The 17,856-nt window shown below is 41.1% G+C and overlaps 1 protein-coding gene across 1 annotated transcript; it reads right to left on the bottom strand.

Moving 5' to 3' along the window:
• Positions 1-443: 443 nt before the first annotated feature.
• Positions 444-17,066, bottom strand: ecpas (Ecm29 proteasome adaptor and scaffold). Its single transcript, XM_018695551.2, has 49 exons — positions 16,982-17,066; positions 16,057-16,187; positions 15,640-15,756; positions 15,239-15,357; positions 14,973-15,122; positions 14,642-14,816; positions 14,239-14,378; positions 14,038-14,116; positions 13,817-13,936; positions 13,634-13,719; positions 13,446-13,521; positions 13,304-13,353; positions 13,143-13,209; positions 12,836-12,958; positions 12,622-12,725; positions 12,307-12,430; positions 12,095-12,175; positions 11,744-11,960; positions 11,144-11,235; positions 10,812-10,946; positions 10,559-10,730; positions 10,113-10,285; positions 9,889-9,990; positions 9,550-9,673; positions 8,726-8,871; positions 8,468-8,522; positions 8,190-8,304; positions 7,967-8,035; positions 7,737-7,854; positions 7,480-7,647; positions 7,236-7,315; positions 6,876-6,981; positions 6,689-6,736; positions 6,454-6,572; positions 6,064-6,214; positions 5,889-5,954; positions 5,622-5,711; positions 5,418-5,484; positions 5,237-5,328; positions 5,074-5,140; positions 4,747-4,944; positions 4,329-4,540; positions 4,198-4,241; positions 3,868-4,060; positions 3,600-3,750; positions 2,841-2,946; positions 2,596-2,684; positions 2,444-2,515; positions 444-1,976 (listed from the first exon to the last, which is right to left on the bottom strand). The coding sequence occupies exons 1-49, from the start codon at positions 17,001-17,003 to the stop codon at positions 1,837-1,839; spliced, it is 5,541 nt and encodes a 1,846-aa protein (XP_018551067.1). The 5' UTR covers positions 17,004-17,066; the 3' UTR covers positions 444-1,836.
• Between the last annotated feature and the right edge of the window lie 790 nt (positions 17,067-17,856).

The following is a 17,856-nucleotide window of genomic DNA, read 5'->3' as shown; positions in this document are numbered from 1 at the left end:
ACCAAGTTGATTTTCAGTATATAAAGGGATTATTTTAACCATATATACATAATATATAAATATACTACAATGTTGAACCACATCGCTTGAAAAATGGCAAGAAACTGCTCATAGTACTGATAATTCTCAGCTGGTTCTTGTAGCTGAAATTTACAATGCATTTTATTAGCATTTGCCTAAATACTGCTTAATAAACTGGTTTAATTTAAAGCAACTGCAACATATACATTTTTAATAACTTACAGAGGAACACTTTCACATCAACTTCTGATTAAAGTTTCATTACACTATGTTTTTACTTGACTGTTACATTCAAGTTCCACTGACATGCCAGTGAAAATAAAGTGGCCTCAGTACCTGACAGATCTGACATGAACCTGTATACTCAAAACTCTTAAATGTGCAACCATCATACTGTATTTAGACAAAAGAAAACTCATTGCTCCAAATTACCAAGGTAGTTTTATTTCATCAGGGACAATTTCAAACAACTATAGCATCACTTTGATCATGACAGCAGGGTTTTTACTAATTCTCAAGACCTCACAAAATAGGCTTTTGTCCTGCTCATTCACCTTGCAAACAGGAGTCAGGAAATACCATTTCCAGGGCATGTTCAAAGTACAAACTTTGAATGAGGGCTGATTAGTCATCCCTCTGTGTTAGCCAAGGTGTACGACCTGCTGTTCTGATATTTAATGAGTAGGCAAACCCACAACAGTAGTAAATCCCCATTTTGGGGCTAAAGGTATACAGTGTCCACAAACCCAACACATTGGTTTATATAGCATTTATTATCAGTATCTTACTGTCCATTTAAATGAACCAAATAAAACTTGACACGTTACAATAATAGCCTTGCCCTTCACCACTGTCACTCAGAGTTCAGACGCTGGGCAAGTTGTGTTATTGTAGTCTCTCCAAGCTTTGTCAGCCACAAACGTCAATCAGTCAGCCAGTTTGAGTGGAGCGCTCCCTTGCACAAGCCAGATTCAAAGCCCACAGGTAATATGGATACATAATGCAATGACTGAGAGGTTTGTAAATATCTGCGTGAGAGAAGACTGCTGTAGCAAAGAGGTCAGAGAGAGGAGTGTGCTAATGTATATTTTGTTTACTCAAAAAAGAAGTTAAAATAAAATTGATGCTGTTTTCTTGCTTTGTATTTTGAGTATGAATGAGGTGCAATCAAAAAATTCCAAGACTATTTTTGCTGAGCATGAACAGAGCATGTCACAGTAATGTGCATTCAGCAGGTGCCAACAATAACCTTAATGAGTCGGTATTTACTGTTGAGTGATCAATGCAATGGCCAGGACCTTGACCAAGAGCATGTTCCTTGTTTTCTTTGACACTCATGGGGTTGTGCACCATGAATTTGTCCTCTAAGTTCAGACTGTCTGCAGTTCTGAGACGTCTGAGGGAGGACATTTGAACAACCAACCTCAACTATAGCATAATCACAATGTTGATAGTTGCACTAACACAATCATTGCACCCGCACCCACTCTACTAGTTAGATTTGGCTCCCTGCAACTTCTTTCTTGTCCCCAAAATGAAATTCAAACTGAGGGGTTACCATTTTGACACAATGGAAGAGATCCAGGGTCACAGATGGCTTAATGAATGGTACTTCCAGAGAGTACTTCAAATGTGGCAGGAGCGCTGGGAGTGGTGCATCACTGCAGAATGTGACTACTCAGATGGAAATTGTGGGCAAATTCAAATTCAGGTACATTTTTTGCTTGTTATAGTCTCAGAACTTTCTGATCACACCTTGTATCTGTATGTATTTGGCTGACTTAGTGAGCGGTGTGTGTGTGAGTGTGCGCACACTCAGGGTTGACTCTGGATGTGTCTACGCAGCTCTTGGGCCTTATCCCTCAGGTCAGGTCTGCTGTCAGATTGCAGCGTTGACAGAGAGCGCTGCAGCTGCTCCCGGCTCTTCACAGACACACAGTCCCACTGTTCGCTCTCTGTTTATCACATGTACACAAGAATATTTCATCAATGACACCACTCAGTAATCTCATATTTACAGTCCACGTGTGCATATATATCTACGTTTGTATATTACGAGACAGTTAACCTAAAACAAACCTGAAGCTGCAGAAAACTGACAAGGTCACCAAAGTTAGTACAATTCACCCTCTGAGGATCATGAATGTACCAAATTTAATGGCAATCTGTCAGACAGTTTTCAAGATGCTTTACTCAAAACCACAAATGTCACCTTCATGGGGATGCCACAGGAACAACCAGGGAGAGGATCACCTAAAGTCACTGGCTGCATGAAATCATTTGTACTCACCTGTCATGCCTAAGTTTGCTCCTAGCAGAGAATATGTTACCATAAAACTAGAAACTGTTTGACTTGTACACTATCAAACTAAACTGAGGAACAACACATTTTCACACAGTCTTCGTAGTAAAAAAGATTCACCTCCAGTTCTCTTTACGATCAGATCCACGACTGACAAGGCCTCTGTCCTCACAGATGAGTAACTTTTGTTTTCTGAATGGAAAAACAACATGGTGATGAAATGCATGTATATTAGAGTATAGAGTAATACACTGAAATTGTGAGGCCTGTACCTAAAGGGTATGTGAGAGCAGCACATGTCTCCGTGAGGATCTGTGACAGTGCGTTGAAGTCTTCACTGCCCTTCTCTAGCAGCAATAACCTACAGAAAAAAACAACTTAAACATCTCAACAAATAATCTTCACTGTAAAACGTAAGCACAATCAGCCAGCTCAAATAATTTGAGACCCCCAGGGTTCATTTAAAGGATAGAAATTTGAGAAAATAATCAGTAAGGAATTCTTTGTTGGCCCTTACCCCTGGAAATATGCCTTCATGGACTGTAGAACAGCAAGCTGCACTTTCCAAGTGCTTAGCTTGAGCTTTTCACACATTAGACTGCATACCTCCACCTGGAAACGAGCTACAGGCAGACACACAGTTCACAGGACATTATTTTAGAAAGCCACATCTCAGGTTCCCAGCAGTCCACCCATCCTGTTCTGCCTATATTACTAAGATTAACACCATGGCAGCTCTGCAACTGAGGTTCAGACCCTGGGAATATAACCGAGTCTTTCAGAGTTTTTGTAAGATTCTGTAAGAGCTAGAGTCAATTTGAGAAATATTTTTGCCAACATGATATATGGCAAACTTAAACCTTTTCACTGCTCTACAACTCATACCCAATCTCAATTCTATTTGATAACAGGAAAAAGTATAAAAGACCCACATTTTTTGGATAATTTTAGTGATTATTATACTTCAATGGGAATATAACTTTACCATGTAATCCATGAACACACAATTTAATATCAACACAGAATGTTAAGATGATGTGACTGACTGGGATTAAATAAAAATCGAGCATCTTCAACCAGTGAATAAAGAAAAAAAACATGATTTTATACCTCAAACTTATCTGTATGATGTTGTGGAAAAGTAACTCATGTCCAGCACTGATATTTTTCAGAATACACAATATATAATATGTCAAAACAAGCACACAGCTTTGAAAGTGTGGTTTAGGGCTCATTCATTTTACCACATCTTTATTAAACTTGTACAAAATGTTACCCTGGGTCTCTGGGTTCCTGGGCCAAGTCTTTCCAAGAGTCTCAAAAGCACAAAGCAGAGCGTCAGTCTGCAACACTTTCTCCTTGGCATCTATGTCATCATCGTCATCCTCCAGTGACCTCGGGGATGCACCCCCACTCTCTGGACAGCTCTGTTAGGGTATAAGGAAGATGGATTCAGCAAGGCATGGTTAAAATGCATACATGTTTTTAAATAGGACACTATAAAAGTAACATAGACAATATCAAATGAGTAGATGTGATTTAACCTTCTTGATCAGAGGGAAAAGGACCTCTGCCATGTCACTGAAACGATCCTCCTGGCTGCTTTGGAGCACATCTCCAGCACAGCGTAAAGCGGCCATTTTGTACACCAGACTCTCCTTACGGCATTCCTTCAACACCACCTCCAGCACCTCAGGGATGGTGGGCTGGCCTGCCCAAGGCTTCTGTAGCTCAGCACTAAAACCACAGGAAGAATGGAAGCAATAAGTATAAAAGACGAGTATAAATACAAGTAAGAATGAATGAATGCTGTGTTTCAAAGAGAAAGGAAACTGGCGTTAATGGGGGGGGGAAAGTTCTGCAAGAGGTCTCACATGCATTTGGACACTACTGATCCAATGGCTTTCAACAGCTCCTCCTGGAACAAAAAGACAAAAAAATCTCCTTTAAACACTAAAAATATTTCTTTGTCATTTTTATTCTCTGACCTTGTAGCAGTTGTTACCTTGCCCGCCCATGTGCGTCCTGACAGCCCCTGCATTAAAGCCGTCAACACCAAGCCGAGGTGTGGCGCCACCAATGAGCCCGTCTGTTCCTTGGCAACTGTTGCCATGGCAGCTGCACCCTGAGCCTTCATCTTCCAGGACTGGGACTGCAGAGCTTTCTGTGTGATAGTGATCAGCTCTGTCATGTAGAGTCTGATGCCTCCAAAGCTTCCTGGAATTAAGAATTAAGTTGAAAGAATAAAAGGTAATGTAAAAAATATATATATATTTCAACTTGTTGACCAAGGGACTGAATTAGCATGGTGCTCTTTAATAGCCACCAAAAATAGTAAAGAAAAAAATGGTAATGTCACTCATATCATTTCATATAGATATTTTGTAGAAGATCTTGTTTTAAACTGCATAAATATTTCTCACCTGGGACGTTCTCCTGCCACACCTCAGCCCACAGTGTAGCATCATGGCTTTCTCCTTTCTCTTCATCAGGACCTGGCGCCTGATGCATGCCCAGGAAGGCCAGCGGCAGGGCCACTCCTGCATGGCCCTTCAGCACATCAGGACTGTAGTGGCTGATGGCGTGCACGGTCAACGCACATGATGACTTGTACACCGGCTCTGGGTAGTAAAAGAGAAGAGTTTATGAACCAGAGAGAGTAGAAGAGAGCGCTGTTTATTTCAATGCAGAGATCGGTTCTGCTCTGATTTTCCAAGTGAGGAGAAGTGATGCATTTTCTGCTGACTCACCTTCTTTCTCCAAGTACCAGGTGTTGAGCTTCAGTAGTAGTTTCTCCACACTGCTGTCTTTTGCTGACTGATGAGGCAAACAAGTATAACAAACAATGCTTACTGAGTAACTGAAGACAACCTATGGTGTAATTAATGTCATAAGATTCCTCATCAAACCTACCCTGACTAAGTGCCCCAGAGCAAAGGCAAATGCTTTCTGTACTACAGTGCTTCTGTCATGGATACCATTCAGCAGGGCACTCATCAGTTTACCTGGAAATATGAAAAACATTCCAATCATTGGTTCACTTGCACCAGACATGTAAACACAGGACATGAACATATGAGAACTTGTGCAGTACCTGAATACGGGGTGAGGTCCTGGGGACACTGCACTGTGAGTGAAACGATTACACTAGCACAGCCACCCTGTGAAGAAAAGGCAAACATTAGCAGGCCAAGAGTTGACGCATGAAGAAGAGATGGATGGATGTAGAGGAGATTGACAAGAAGTAGGCAACCAAAGCATCAACATATGAATTCATGATTATAGGAATGTGTTTTACCTTGGTGCCCAAGCCTACTCCACTCTTAAGCAGCTCACAGAGCCTAGGAACCAGCTCTCCCAGCACAGACACGTCGAGGTGCTGCAGACACTGAACACAAAGACACGCGAGACAGATCCTTACAAACATTCCTCTTTCTTCTATGATTTGTCTTTAAAGTATAAACATCAAAATCCCGAAACACTTTCCCAAGAAACTGTTTGAAAGCCCAACGGTCAAGAAAATTATTAAATGAGAGTCAAAAATAATCACAACTTCCTTTTTTACCATGTTAATTGTCTCCATCATTGGGGAGGACTTGGCAGCACTTAGTCTGGCAGCATCCATGGCACTCTGGGATGAAAAAAAAAAAAACAACCCAAACATTAATTTATGATTGTTAAAATTTCCAAGATTGGGTTACCAGACTTGAATGAAGTTGGCGTAAACAGGTTGAGGTTACCTTCTCCTGCTCTGTGGCTCGAAGGCTGAGGTAGTTGAGGACCTGAGGCTCCAGGGTGCTGAGGGCCTCCAGCAGGGCTGGGATGAGTCGGGAAGCATGAGGCTTTAGTCTGGCTCCAGCTGTCTTACTAATCTTCACCAGGGTCTGGATACTAGTGGAAAAATGAGAAAACGGCAGACAATGAAGTTGCTTTAAGTTGCTAAGCATCTGGTTTATTTTTTGAACTATTATGCTCCAAAAACATCCAAATCTAGTTTTGCCATCTCCCCCACACCACTAGAATATATTATATTTTGTATTTGACTGACAAACAGCTGCCTCAACATAAACACTTTCAAAGTCAAGGTCACACAGCAAAACTGAGACCACAGCAGGGGCAGGAGATGTTACCTGAGCGAGCGGACCTCTGAGACATTGCTAACAATGCCTTTTTCCAGCAGAGTAGGCAACAGCACTGCCACAGTTCTCTGGGCTGCAGAGCCAGTAGACTCACACATACGAGTACACACCTGGACACGACAGGAAAAGTGTGTTGAGGGACAGGCAACTTGGTAATCCACATGAGTACACAAAAAACAGATACACACATGTAAACACAGGCCAGTCTTGTGACAAATATCCTTACCTTGCTGAGTGTTTTCAGTGTGAGGTCTGCAGCCTTCCTCACAGACTCCTGAAATACAAACATGAAAAGAATCAAAATTCAATCTATACTTGTAATGTGTATAGTCCACATGACATCCGTTATATTTTCATCAACCTAATTTACATCACTTGTGCTTGGTGACACTGGATTCTCATTTCCTGCTCACCTTGATGTCATCAAGGACTCTGAACAGTGTCTCCCACATTTCTGCAAGATGATCAATGAGGTCATCGGCTTGGCGGCCGCGGACCAGGTCATTCAGGGCCAGGCAGCTGATAGGAAAATCAATTCATATAAATATACTTCTCTGTGCTATTATATTACAGCATAGATCTCTTGCTGACTCTCTTATTGAGAACAAGTTGCCAAGGGTACAATACACACTCAGCAGCCTACATTACCATAATTGCAATGGTCACAGTGGTTACCATAATGACAATAGTCATCACTCAGGACCATTACTGTGTTCTTAAGGCCAGAAATTATAAGAAATTATAAGAAGAAGTTAAATAAAACTGTACTGCACCTGGACTCGCGTACTCTCCAGGTGTTACTTGTCAAGTTGGAGAGCACATCCTGCAGGATCTCCTTAAGATACTTATCCACCTGAGACACAGGAGAACAAGCAAACATGCACATTTAATTACTTCTAAGGATGACAGTCATTTACATCAAAGATTACATACACGTACTTGTACATCAAGTGTGATGTGTCATACAAGTGTGTATTTTTGTTCATATTCATATTGTGTACTATTATCAACTCCTACCAGGGTCTTATCGGTGACCAAGGCATCCCAGATGCTGGTCATGGCCTGGCGAATGCTCAGGTTGGGGTCAAACTGGTAGCGGTACAGACGAGGCACGAGCTGGGGCAGGAATGGGGCCAGCTGCTCCCCGGCCTTGGCAGCGATCATGTGAAACCCAAAAGCTGCTCCCTGAAAAGGGGGGAGAGGAGAGAGATGAGGTCAGGAAGGAGGAGTGGGCACAAAAGCGCATGTGTACTGGATGAGAAAGAGCGTGATACCTTGCGAGAGTTCCACATGGCGTGGTGATTGGCCAGGTTCATGAACTTGTAAACAAGATCTGGCTGGTTCAGGTCACTGGCCAATGAGCAGAGCTCCTTGTACGTGGTCAAGCCGTGGCTGCCGGGAACCATCAAAACAGGATAAAAAGCTGAATTTCTGCACACTGAACCCACAGAAATACACACACAAAATTTCACCTCATTTGTTAGAGAGGTGACATATGACTCACCCATCAGGTGTTTTTCCCAAACCTTCTCCTTGGAACACCTCAGTATCTTCTGAGACGGCATGTTTCACTCTGTTTACAAAGATAAATAAGCATTTTAAATTTATCTTCCCACACTGACAACGCTCTGGAACTATTTCTCCTCCCCTACAGAAAAAATACTACAGCATCTTCTGAATCTCTCTCTCGTTACACTACTTCCTCCTTTACTCAACCATACACTCACCTTTTGCCAGTCATGAGCGTTTCCACCAGGGTGGACACCAGTTCATGCTGGTCATTTTCTCCTCCCATCTCATAGACCAAGCCAAGTCCTTTAGACGCTACATCCTGACTCAGTTCTAGATAAGAGACAAAAATAAGGGATGGATGAAGAATTCAGAGGGACAGACAACAAGAGGCGATGAATATTTGTTTTGTTATTTCTCCCAGGTGTATTTGAAAAACACTGGCTGATGTAAATAATGAGCAGATCAGTCTTGTGAGACAATGCTGTCATCTTACCATCAGGTTCTGAGAGAACAGAGATGAATGCCACCTGAATCTCCTTTAAATGGGACTGTAGGGAATAACGGGGAGGTTTTTTTAATGACAAAAATGACATGGTATGCAAACACCTTAATTTATCTCTCCACAAAAACAAGGGAAAGTATCATATTTCAAAAGGCTAAACCTCAAGCTGATGCTGCTGTTACTGTTTAAGTGATACGCATTTAACTTTGTTTTTAGATTCAGAATTATACAGTTGTACTATACACCCACCATTATTTCCTTGTGCTGGCTGAGTTTCTTGACCAGGGAGAGCAGCCAGATGCAGGCTGCCTGTCGGACATGGGGGTTCTGGCTGGGTATGTACTTGGCCAGGATGCAGTTGAGGACCCAAGGAACCACATCATTGTTTTTCACATCTGACAGGAAAAAAGAAGAAGAAGAAGAGAGTGGAAGTGTGGAAGTGTTGTTGAAGGGCTGATCTTACCATACTTTAGTTTTGTTGAGTGAGCATACAAATGGATTATTGGATGTGAGTGTATGCTCAGGCACGTGAATTATTTTTACATATGCAAGATCTGATTAAGAGCAGTGCAGTGCTGCTAGACAGAAAATATGTCAGCAAGTATTTTCTACTGTGACAACCACTGTCATAATGCAAGAGACGGTGTGACAAATCTGATTACTTCACAAACTGCAAAGTGGACATTGAGTCTTGAAGTCCATCATACTTGACAAAATTAGTTGTATTATTTTCCAAAGTAGATGGCCCCAGTGCTAACCTTGTGGTCATGGTAGATAAACAACCTAAATTAGTTTCTTTTATTGTGTTTCACATTTGCAGCAGTGAAACCAGATACAAAGAAATAGTGTATAGCTCCTATAAAATGAGCCAAATCAATTATATTAGCGGTAATGTTGGATTTTATTTTAATGAAACTGCTGAATGTGGTGCCTTTGCAGTCAGTTTGTTGACATAATGATGTTAGAAATTCCCAATATCTTCGACTTGGAACTATAGTTTAAATAATATGACATGAATGCAGCAAAAACAATTTAAAGTACAATTTAAACTCCAGCTACAAGAAAATACTCACCGTGTGGTGGGCTGTACTGGTCCTCAGTGCAGGTCCATGGGTCTCTGGCAGCTCCAGAGCTAGTGCCTATTGCAGCACTGGTGATAGCCTCTCCAACTGTGAACTGCAGCTCCACCTGTTTGGCCTTCAAAGGAAAAAGCAAAAAAAAGTGAGAGATGCTGTCATTAATGAGCTAGCTGACCACTTCAGAGGGGATCAAGAACAGATGAATGCAGACAAATTTGTGCTGGTAGAAAATCCCACTTCAGCTAAAAGTAGAACTTGTTTATGAACATTGTCTTGGAAAAGCCTTGCTACTGTTAATGTTTATGTTACTTTTAGTCAGTATGCTTTTCTTACCTCTACTGAGTCCATGAGTCCCTGCAGCAGCTTCCTCTGGTGAGGGAAGTCTCCATCTCCCACTGGTAGGTGACCCAGGGTCTGGATTGATCGCTCCTTCATCTGGACCACATTACATGAACAAGACAGAACACCAGTGCAAGTTGCCAAATCATTTAGCTGAAGATTTAATGTCTCAGTAATAAATACAGTATGAATATGGTATGAACATAGTCCCAGGTTACCTTTGTGCTTTCCTTGCCAGAGGGAATGCGTGTAAGCAGGTTTTCCACGATGGAGAGTTTGGTGAAGCCCTCACCCTCTGCAGGGATCAGCAGGGTGCCATTCCGCCCAATTTCTCCTAGAGCTATACAGGCTGCTACTGCCAGTAGTGCACTACTGCTGTCCAGGAAGGAACCTGGATGGACACACAAACACTTGAGTGTGGTGAATCATGAATTTGTCTTACTTCAATTTCAGCAAAACAAAGTCTTATATTGGCAAATATAATGCAAAATGTTTTGTTATAGGAAGGAAATTAAAAAACGACATTTATCAGTTTTTATTTGTTGTCTTCATCACAACCTAGGCAAATTAAACATTTAACATCAATTTCATGTAATCTAATGGTTATTATAGTAAATAAATAACGCCTAAATTGCAGTAAATTGCTGCAAAAATAATTACATACCAACTGTCTTGGTAGCCATGGCAACAAGATCATCATCTTCTTGGGAGGAGATGTTCATTTGCTGCCCCATGTTGTGGGTAGCGTCACTAGAGGTAACAGCTTTCTTCTTGCTCATGTACCTTCCCACCATGTAGCCCAGGGCCAAGATGGCGCCATGCTGAGTCTCAGGACTCTGTGGTTCAACAAAATCAGACGACATTTACACACAGTACAACTAAACAACTTATACAACTAGCTACAGAAAGTCACATACGTGGTTGTCTTTGGTGATTTTGACCAGGTTCTGCACGGCGGTCTGCAGCTCATTGCCGGTCATGGTGGAAACCACTACAGCGTACAGCTGGGCAGCGAGCTCCCTCATGTCCTCCTTATTTGTGTTCATCAGACTCTGGAGACAAAAACATGTGTTAATACAGTTGAATGCACTGCAAGTTGTTAAATGTATATCAGGTTTATGGTTTTACAATATAGCTGAGAAACTGGATTAATTGTTAGATAGTGGTGATATCTGTCTTTCTAATGAATTGGCGCACAGTAAAACCATTCCCACATCTAAATAAACACACAAATAAATGAAATACTCACTTTAATCCAGTCAATTTTATCAACAAATCTATGAGCCAGTTTCTCTGGGCAGACAGACACCACCTCCAGCAGACAGTACATAACTGGGATTCCTGTTGAGACATTAATGATGATGTAGAATTAATGCAAACGCCCATAAAAACACACAAAAAATACCTGTAAATGCACACTGTTACAACCCTAGTGTTAGGGGCCGTGTGTCTGCTTGTGTGTGTGTGCTTCCATCCTTGTTTGCTCTCTTTTCCCTCCCGGGACATTATTTCTTTATTTGTTGCTTCCCCCATCCCTAGACTACTCCTCGGGGAACGTAACACACACACTCATTGAAAAACAAAGTCCACTTGTAAAAGAGCCAAGTCTCATCATGTATGTTATATTTACAGTTACAGTCTCAGAAGATGACTTTTAACATATTTAACATATTAAAATGTCACTATGTGTAGGACTGTAGGACATTTCTAATCAGGCAGGTGTAACCTGACAAGACATTTTTGTGGTTTGAGTCACACAACACTGCATTCAAAATTATTTCAGCATTCTAAGAAGCCCATGATGACTGTAGAACCATGTCCTCTAGAGGAGCGGGATCATTTCTCTTACCTCCTACAGCAGACAGCAGCTGCTGCAGCAGATCCATGTAGACATGAACAGGATTTGCCTCAGACCCCTTTGACACTGAAGGCTGAGGCTCAGAGGACAGCAGCATGTGGACATAGCGGCCGATGGCTGGGGCATCATCCTGCATGTCTGCCAAGCGCATGGACATGGGCATGGCCCCGGCACTGTGGGCTAAGCACATCCTCAGGTAGAGCACGATCTGGGTAAACAGGAAAATTAGGTGGGACACTGAGGCAGGAGTCTGCAGAAGAAGTATCAACTTACTTCCTCGCAGATGCACACTGAAATTGCTAAGTCATGGATGCCACAGACTAATCACCAATCAATATTTACCTCTCCAAATGCAGAAGGGTTGAAAGGAATGGTGGAGGTTCCAACAATGTACTTAGCTGGAGTCTTGATCCTCTGAGCCGCCTGAGAGCGACACAGTCAAAAAATAAATATAATACATTATCTCTTTTATCAAATATAGCTACTATGTAACCTGGGTGAGGATGAAAAATGTCTAAAAGTATGTATAAATGTAAAAATGTATAAAAGCTCACCTTCTCCTGGACATAGGTCACCATGTCAGGAAAGGAAGGCATTGGCCTTGGTCCCTCCTTCTCTGAGCTCTTGGTAGGAAAAGCCCTCAGCACCCTCTGGGCTTCCCCAGACACCTCTTCCCTCCTAAAAACACAGAAACCAGCTCATTTTATCTTCTGCACCACTGACATCCTCATTGTAGTTTCAATCATCTCCCACATTACTTGTATCCTACTGACTGTATGATGTAATAGGTGCTTTCAAGATTCACTAAAATGCTGATAGGAGCAATTTATTTACCATAATATGGAAGATTTCTGGGTTTTGGGACTTACGGGTCTCCAGCAGCCAGCAGCAGCAGGTATCTTGATGGCACGTGATCAGGAGCAAACACTGTACTGGCAAACTTCATGGCCACCTGGCGAACTTGCACCTCCGGCTGCCCAGAAAGAAAAATCAGGAGTGTTTGATTTGCCTCATGCCTACTTACTAAGCCAGTCAACATTATATATACATTATATCATATCTCTTTTGTCTGGTTCCACTCACTTTTCCAATGTACGCAGCAACAAGGGCCTCCATCAGGTTCAGCAGTGCCCCCTGCAGGTTAGCATAAGCTCCAACCATCATGGACAAAGCTTCCTGAATGGCAAGACGAACATCTGGTTCCTCCTAAAGAAGATAACACAGAATATTGGAAATATCAGTACCACATACACCACAGTACTCTTTTGAGAACAGAGACTAAAGTAAATGATTACAGACTAAACTTTGAGCGTTCATTTCCTGTAATGTATTTGTTGTGTGGAGTTTTCTGTGAATTTAATGTCAAATTCTCGAGAGATAGTTCACCAACCTTGCACATGGACTCGAAAAACTGCTGTACGAGGGCAATATCCTTTGTGAACAGCTGTGGCATGCGGCTAGAAGAGAACATATAAAAAGAATTTGTTTTTCCTAAAACCTCACACTGAGTTGGCAAAGACTATGGAAAAAGAGAAAATTATTTCATTATACCTTGACAGCTTTCCAACAGCAGAGTAGGCAACACATAGCAACTTAGGATCCTGCATGGACAAATGTTGTTTAGTTGGTATAAATAAAACTAAACCATATGAACTTGCAGATTAAATGTGCATCTTGTTATTTGTAGTTTTACCTCCTTGTATTCATTGATGAGCTTGGTGAGACCATTGAGCAGCATTAGCCCCAAAGGTTTATTAGTGTCAGGGCATCTGAAAAAAATAAAAAATAATAATAATTATTTTTCAAAATGCAAACATTCTTACTCTGTTACTAAAACAAATGTATCCTGAATGTATTTCGACAAAAGTCCACTTTTCTTACACCATGCAGATGTGATGGACAAACTGCAAGGTCAGAGAAAGCAGTTTGTTGTTGGTGTTGGCTCCAAACAGACCGTCATACACAACCTATGAGGAAAGGGAACCAATGAGAATGAAAATGATGTAACGTATCTGCAAAACTGAGTTTTGGAAATGTACCCACAAGCATGGACAAACATCACACCTGGATATTAGCTGGAAAGCACTCTGCAGCTAGACGTGACCGTAGAAGATGTGGCAGGATCTTCAGTTTGACTCTTGTGCTGACTGGCTCGTGCTTCAGCTCTTGCTTCACATTGCCACCCTAGTGCATACAGAGAACAGTACACAAAACAGCATAAGATAATTCTTAGTATTTTTTTAATCACAGGTTAAGCTTGTAGATAAAACATTGAGTTTACAAACCTTTGTTTTAAGAGGAACATCTCCCAGATACACCTTGTACATCTTGTTGATAATTAGAGGATTGTTCCAATCGATGATGCTGGAAGATAACAAAACAAGTGCATAAGTTTGCTGGAAAAGAATCAGACATTTCAAGTTTTATCATTTTTATCTTGGGAATTATTATAGAAACTTTTTGACTATGTAAGCCCCTTCACCTACCTCTGTTTGCTCTTCAGTTCCAGATCAGCTGCAGTGGCAACACTGTGTCGGGTGTCGCTGGACGCCACCACCAGGTGAACGACAGTCTCCACTTCTGGGACTTGCTTTGCCTCAATGAATTTCACTATCCCCAGCTTACACTGTTGCAATCAAATGAAACAGTCATCAGCAGACATGCAAGGAAAAAAAAACACATCGTGCTGTCAGGCTAACTGATAGCTAACAGTCAAATTCTGGATCAAGTATTTTTCAATTTCACAGATATCTCATTTTGAGTTGATTGAGGTTCCAACTTTTAGGAGAGTCAACCTTAATCGTGTAAGTATACCCATAACATAACATATAACCTCCAAAAATTGTCAAAAATATAGCTACCATGATCCTCTAGCTTTAATTACTGTACCTGCTCTAGTTGCTCAGCGCTCCACTGGGCTTCACCAATCACCCTCTTGGCAGCATAGACACTCATCCCTGGGGGAGGCTGGGGAAGACCCTGGCCACCTGTGGCCACAGTCCCATCTGCAGAACTTCCCTGAGAGGAGGGAGAGGGGCGAGTCGGGGATTCATTCAGTACAAACCTAGAGGAGCCGAAGAGAGAAAATGTCAACATATTTGTTCAAATGCTAAAATGCTTCTACACAAACAACTAGAACACTTATTTCACTGGACTTGGAAGTCAGACCATTCTGATTCCCTCAGCCATACAATACCCAAACCACACAGCAGGAACTCACCCATATGGCATCAGTAAAACATCCAACATGAACTCCAGCAGCAGCTGCACTGTCTTTGGCCGCTCAGTTAAGTTAAATGGAGAAGCATTCTTAGAGGTGTCTGCAGGATACTTCATATGGTAAAGAGTGGGGATCAGCAGGTGCATCAGGCTAAAAGAAGAGGAGAGGATAGAAAAGCATAATCCAAACACTTCTTTTCATCCACTACTGCCACAATAATAAATGTCCTTGTACATCCTAAAGTATGTGAGTGTGTATCCCCTCACCTATCCTGTTGTGGCTGTGGCTTGCCCTCCATGGCAGTGAGGAGGGTGGGGGCCAGCTCGCACTGTTTTCCCACCTCTAGACGTGGGTAGCCCATTTTGATATAGATGATTGTGAAATTCTACAAAAAACACAAAACATTAGAAATTAAATAGAATTTAGTCAAATGTATTGTTTATTATGTAGTATGAAATCATAAGGCACCAAAATACAGATCTAGCCAAATATCTAACTTAATAAATATCCATGTGGAGTGAAATTTAATTTTGTGCTATGTATATATCATATTTCTACAAAGTCTAAAATGACACAGTAATGTTATCATATCCAGGACAGCAAGCAAAGCAAAGAGTTGACTTCATTATCAAATTGTCGTATACATTCTCCTCCTTAAGACTCGTACCGTAACAAAGGAGGCAGCTGCAGGGTCTTGGTACTGTACCAGCAATGTTTCTACTGGTAGCTGAATCTTAGGTCGGCTTTTTATCCTCTTGTTCAGGTGGACCAACAACTCCATTACCTAGGAGAGGGGGCACATAAGAGTAATTTGGTGGTGTAATGACAAAAGAGAAATACCAAAGCTCTTAACAAGCATCTTTGCAACAGGAAGTGAGGTGATGTCAGAAGAGGTGGGTCCAAATCAAAACTGTACAATGCAGGTTTTATGGATTTATCTTCACTTTTGGTAGAAAGAGGCTAATATTTGAGGTGGACAGTCTGATGGCATGAAGCTGTAATTTATTCACATTTTATGAGATATAGCTGACTCAAGAGTCACTGTGCTCTCTTTAGGCACAGAGATAGGCAACACCCTTCTTACTTTCTTTCGCACACCCTCCTGAACGCTGGAGAGTTTGAGGAGCACAGGGGGGAGGAACTTGGAGATAATATCTTGAAGTTGTTCGTCCGTTTCTGCATGACCCAGGCGGAGGAACACACGTTCCAGTTGATCTATCAGGAAACAACATTAAACACTGATCAACACTTATGTTTCATTTTCTGGGTAGTTTCAGTCACAATCCAAGTAAACACACCACACATAGGGATCAGTTTAAAGCAATAGCTCTACTTCAATGAATTTAGCAATAGCTTTCCATTCAAATATGGGAACACAACCCATTTTGAGTATGCAACCACATGCAAAACCAGACTGTGCGACCTTCAACTGTAATGCAGAGGGGGTAATATATACAAACTTAAAATAGTGAACGATAAACAGATAGTCCCTCATCCGTGTTTGTCTGATAATCTCGTCCTGTCAGCTGCTGTGCTGGTGTAACCATCACCCAGCCCTGCTTTCCTTTCTTGTGGCATGGCTCACCAACAAGCTAGCAGCATCAACTGACAGACTGTCCACGCATTTCATGGTTTCTCTTTCATACCACTGGCTCTTCACTATCAATGACATCCTGCGCAATTAATCCTAAATGCCTTAAACATTTAAAATGGAAATTCACGCCTTACAAGTTTGATTAATGAAAATATATTAATAGCCTGCGTGATAGTTTCATTTTGACCATGACTGGGCAAACGGCCTCCTGACGATAGCATTCCAGCTAGCAACATTGCTGAGCAGCTAGCTATCGTTCCTGCTCCAGTTTTTAACTGAGGGAAGCTTTATCGTTTCTTCAAAAATCATCCCAGTTGTTAGAATAAAGCAGGTCCGTTCTTTAGTATAACTCTGACAACAACGAACACACTATTTATGGATATATTAATCACCAATAACGCAGAGAGAAACTTACTGAGTTCATCCTGGGCAGCCATGTTTGCAGAAAGTCATTAGCGACCCTCCCAGTTTGCTGAGTGTCACTGCACTCACCAGAGCCACTCCTCATCTTCATCACACATACATCCATGACACATGCAGAGATAATAAATCTTACATTCTACATATGAAAATAGTATTACAGTGCTAAATTATATATGCTTAAAGCTACACAATGCTGTCTTTCTATATTATGCCACATCATTCTTGTACTCTGCTGCTGTATCTTGATTATTTTGCTATGTCATATACACACATATCAAAACTGTATTTACTAATATTGTTCTTATTTAATGTAAATTACATTTCCTGTTATGCTTGATTATATTCATTGTGCACACATGGTAATCTACAATATATGAAAAAATATTTGTATACTCGTGGATTATGGATTTTTCAGTCAGGGAAGTGTAGATGTCATTTAAATAATTTCTAACCAGATAATTGAACTTTTTTCAATGGAAAAATGATATCAAGCACAAATTCTTATTCAAAGTATAGTGTTTTCATACATCTTCAAACATGCCTGGAGGGGATCTTTAATTATAGCTATTCATGATGCTTTAAACAACAATTAGACTATCTAAAGATTTTTTTAGCTTGTGAAATACACAATTATTTCTAAAATATAGTTTCAATTGTCAGTTTTAAATTAATTAAACTGTAATGAAACTGTAATAGCTTTTCTCCAATGCCAGATGGTAAAACTGACAAACATGTAAGGCAAAATGTAAAAGCATCGGGACAAAAACGTAAAACATTATTAGGGCTGCAACCAGCAATTATGTTCAATATTGATTAATCTGATGACCCCCAAACCCCCTAAATATGACGTTTAATATTTAAGACTAT

This window comes from Lates calcarifer, linkage group LG5 (assembly GCF_001640805.2).
Source record: "Lates calcarifer isolate ASB-BC8 linkage group LG5, TLL_Latcal_v3, whole genome shotgun sequence".
NCBI classification, from domain to species: Eukaryota; Metazoa; Chordata; class Actinopteri; family Centropomidae; genus Lates; species Lates calcarifer.
Note: the sequence above shows the minus strand (reverse complement) of the source record. Positions and strands in the feature narration are given on the sequence as shown.

Excerpts from the sequence above, each read along its gene's own strand:
- ecpas (XM_018695551.2), bottom strand. The coding sequence starts at position 17,003 with ATGGCTGCCCAGGATGAACTCA. Across the intron at positions 16,188-16,981 it reads GGCTGCCCAGGATGAACTCA|ATCAACTGGAACGTGTGTTC; the intron begins GTAAGTTTCTCT and ends GTTTCCTGATAG. Across the intron at positions 15,358-15,639 it reads CAGCTGCCTCCTTTGTTACG|AATTTCACAATCATCTATAT; the intron begins GTACGAGTCTTA and ends TGTTTTTTGTAG.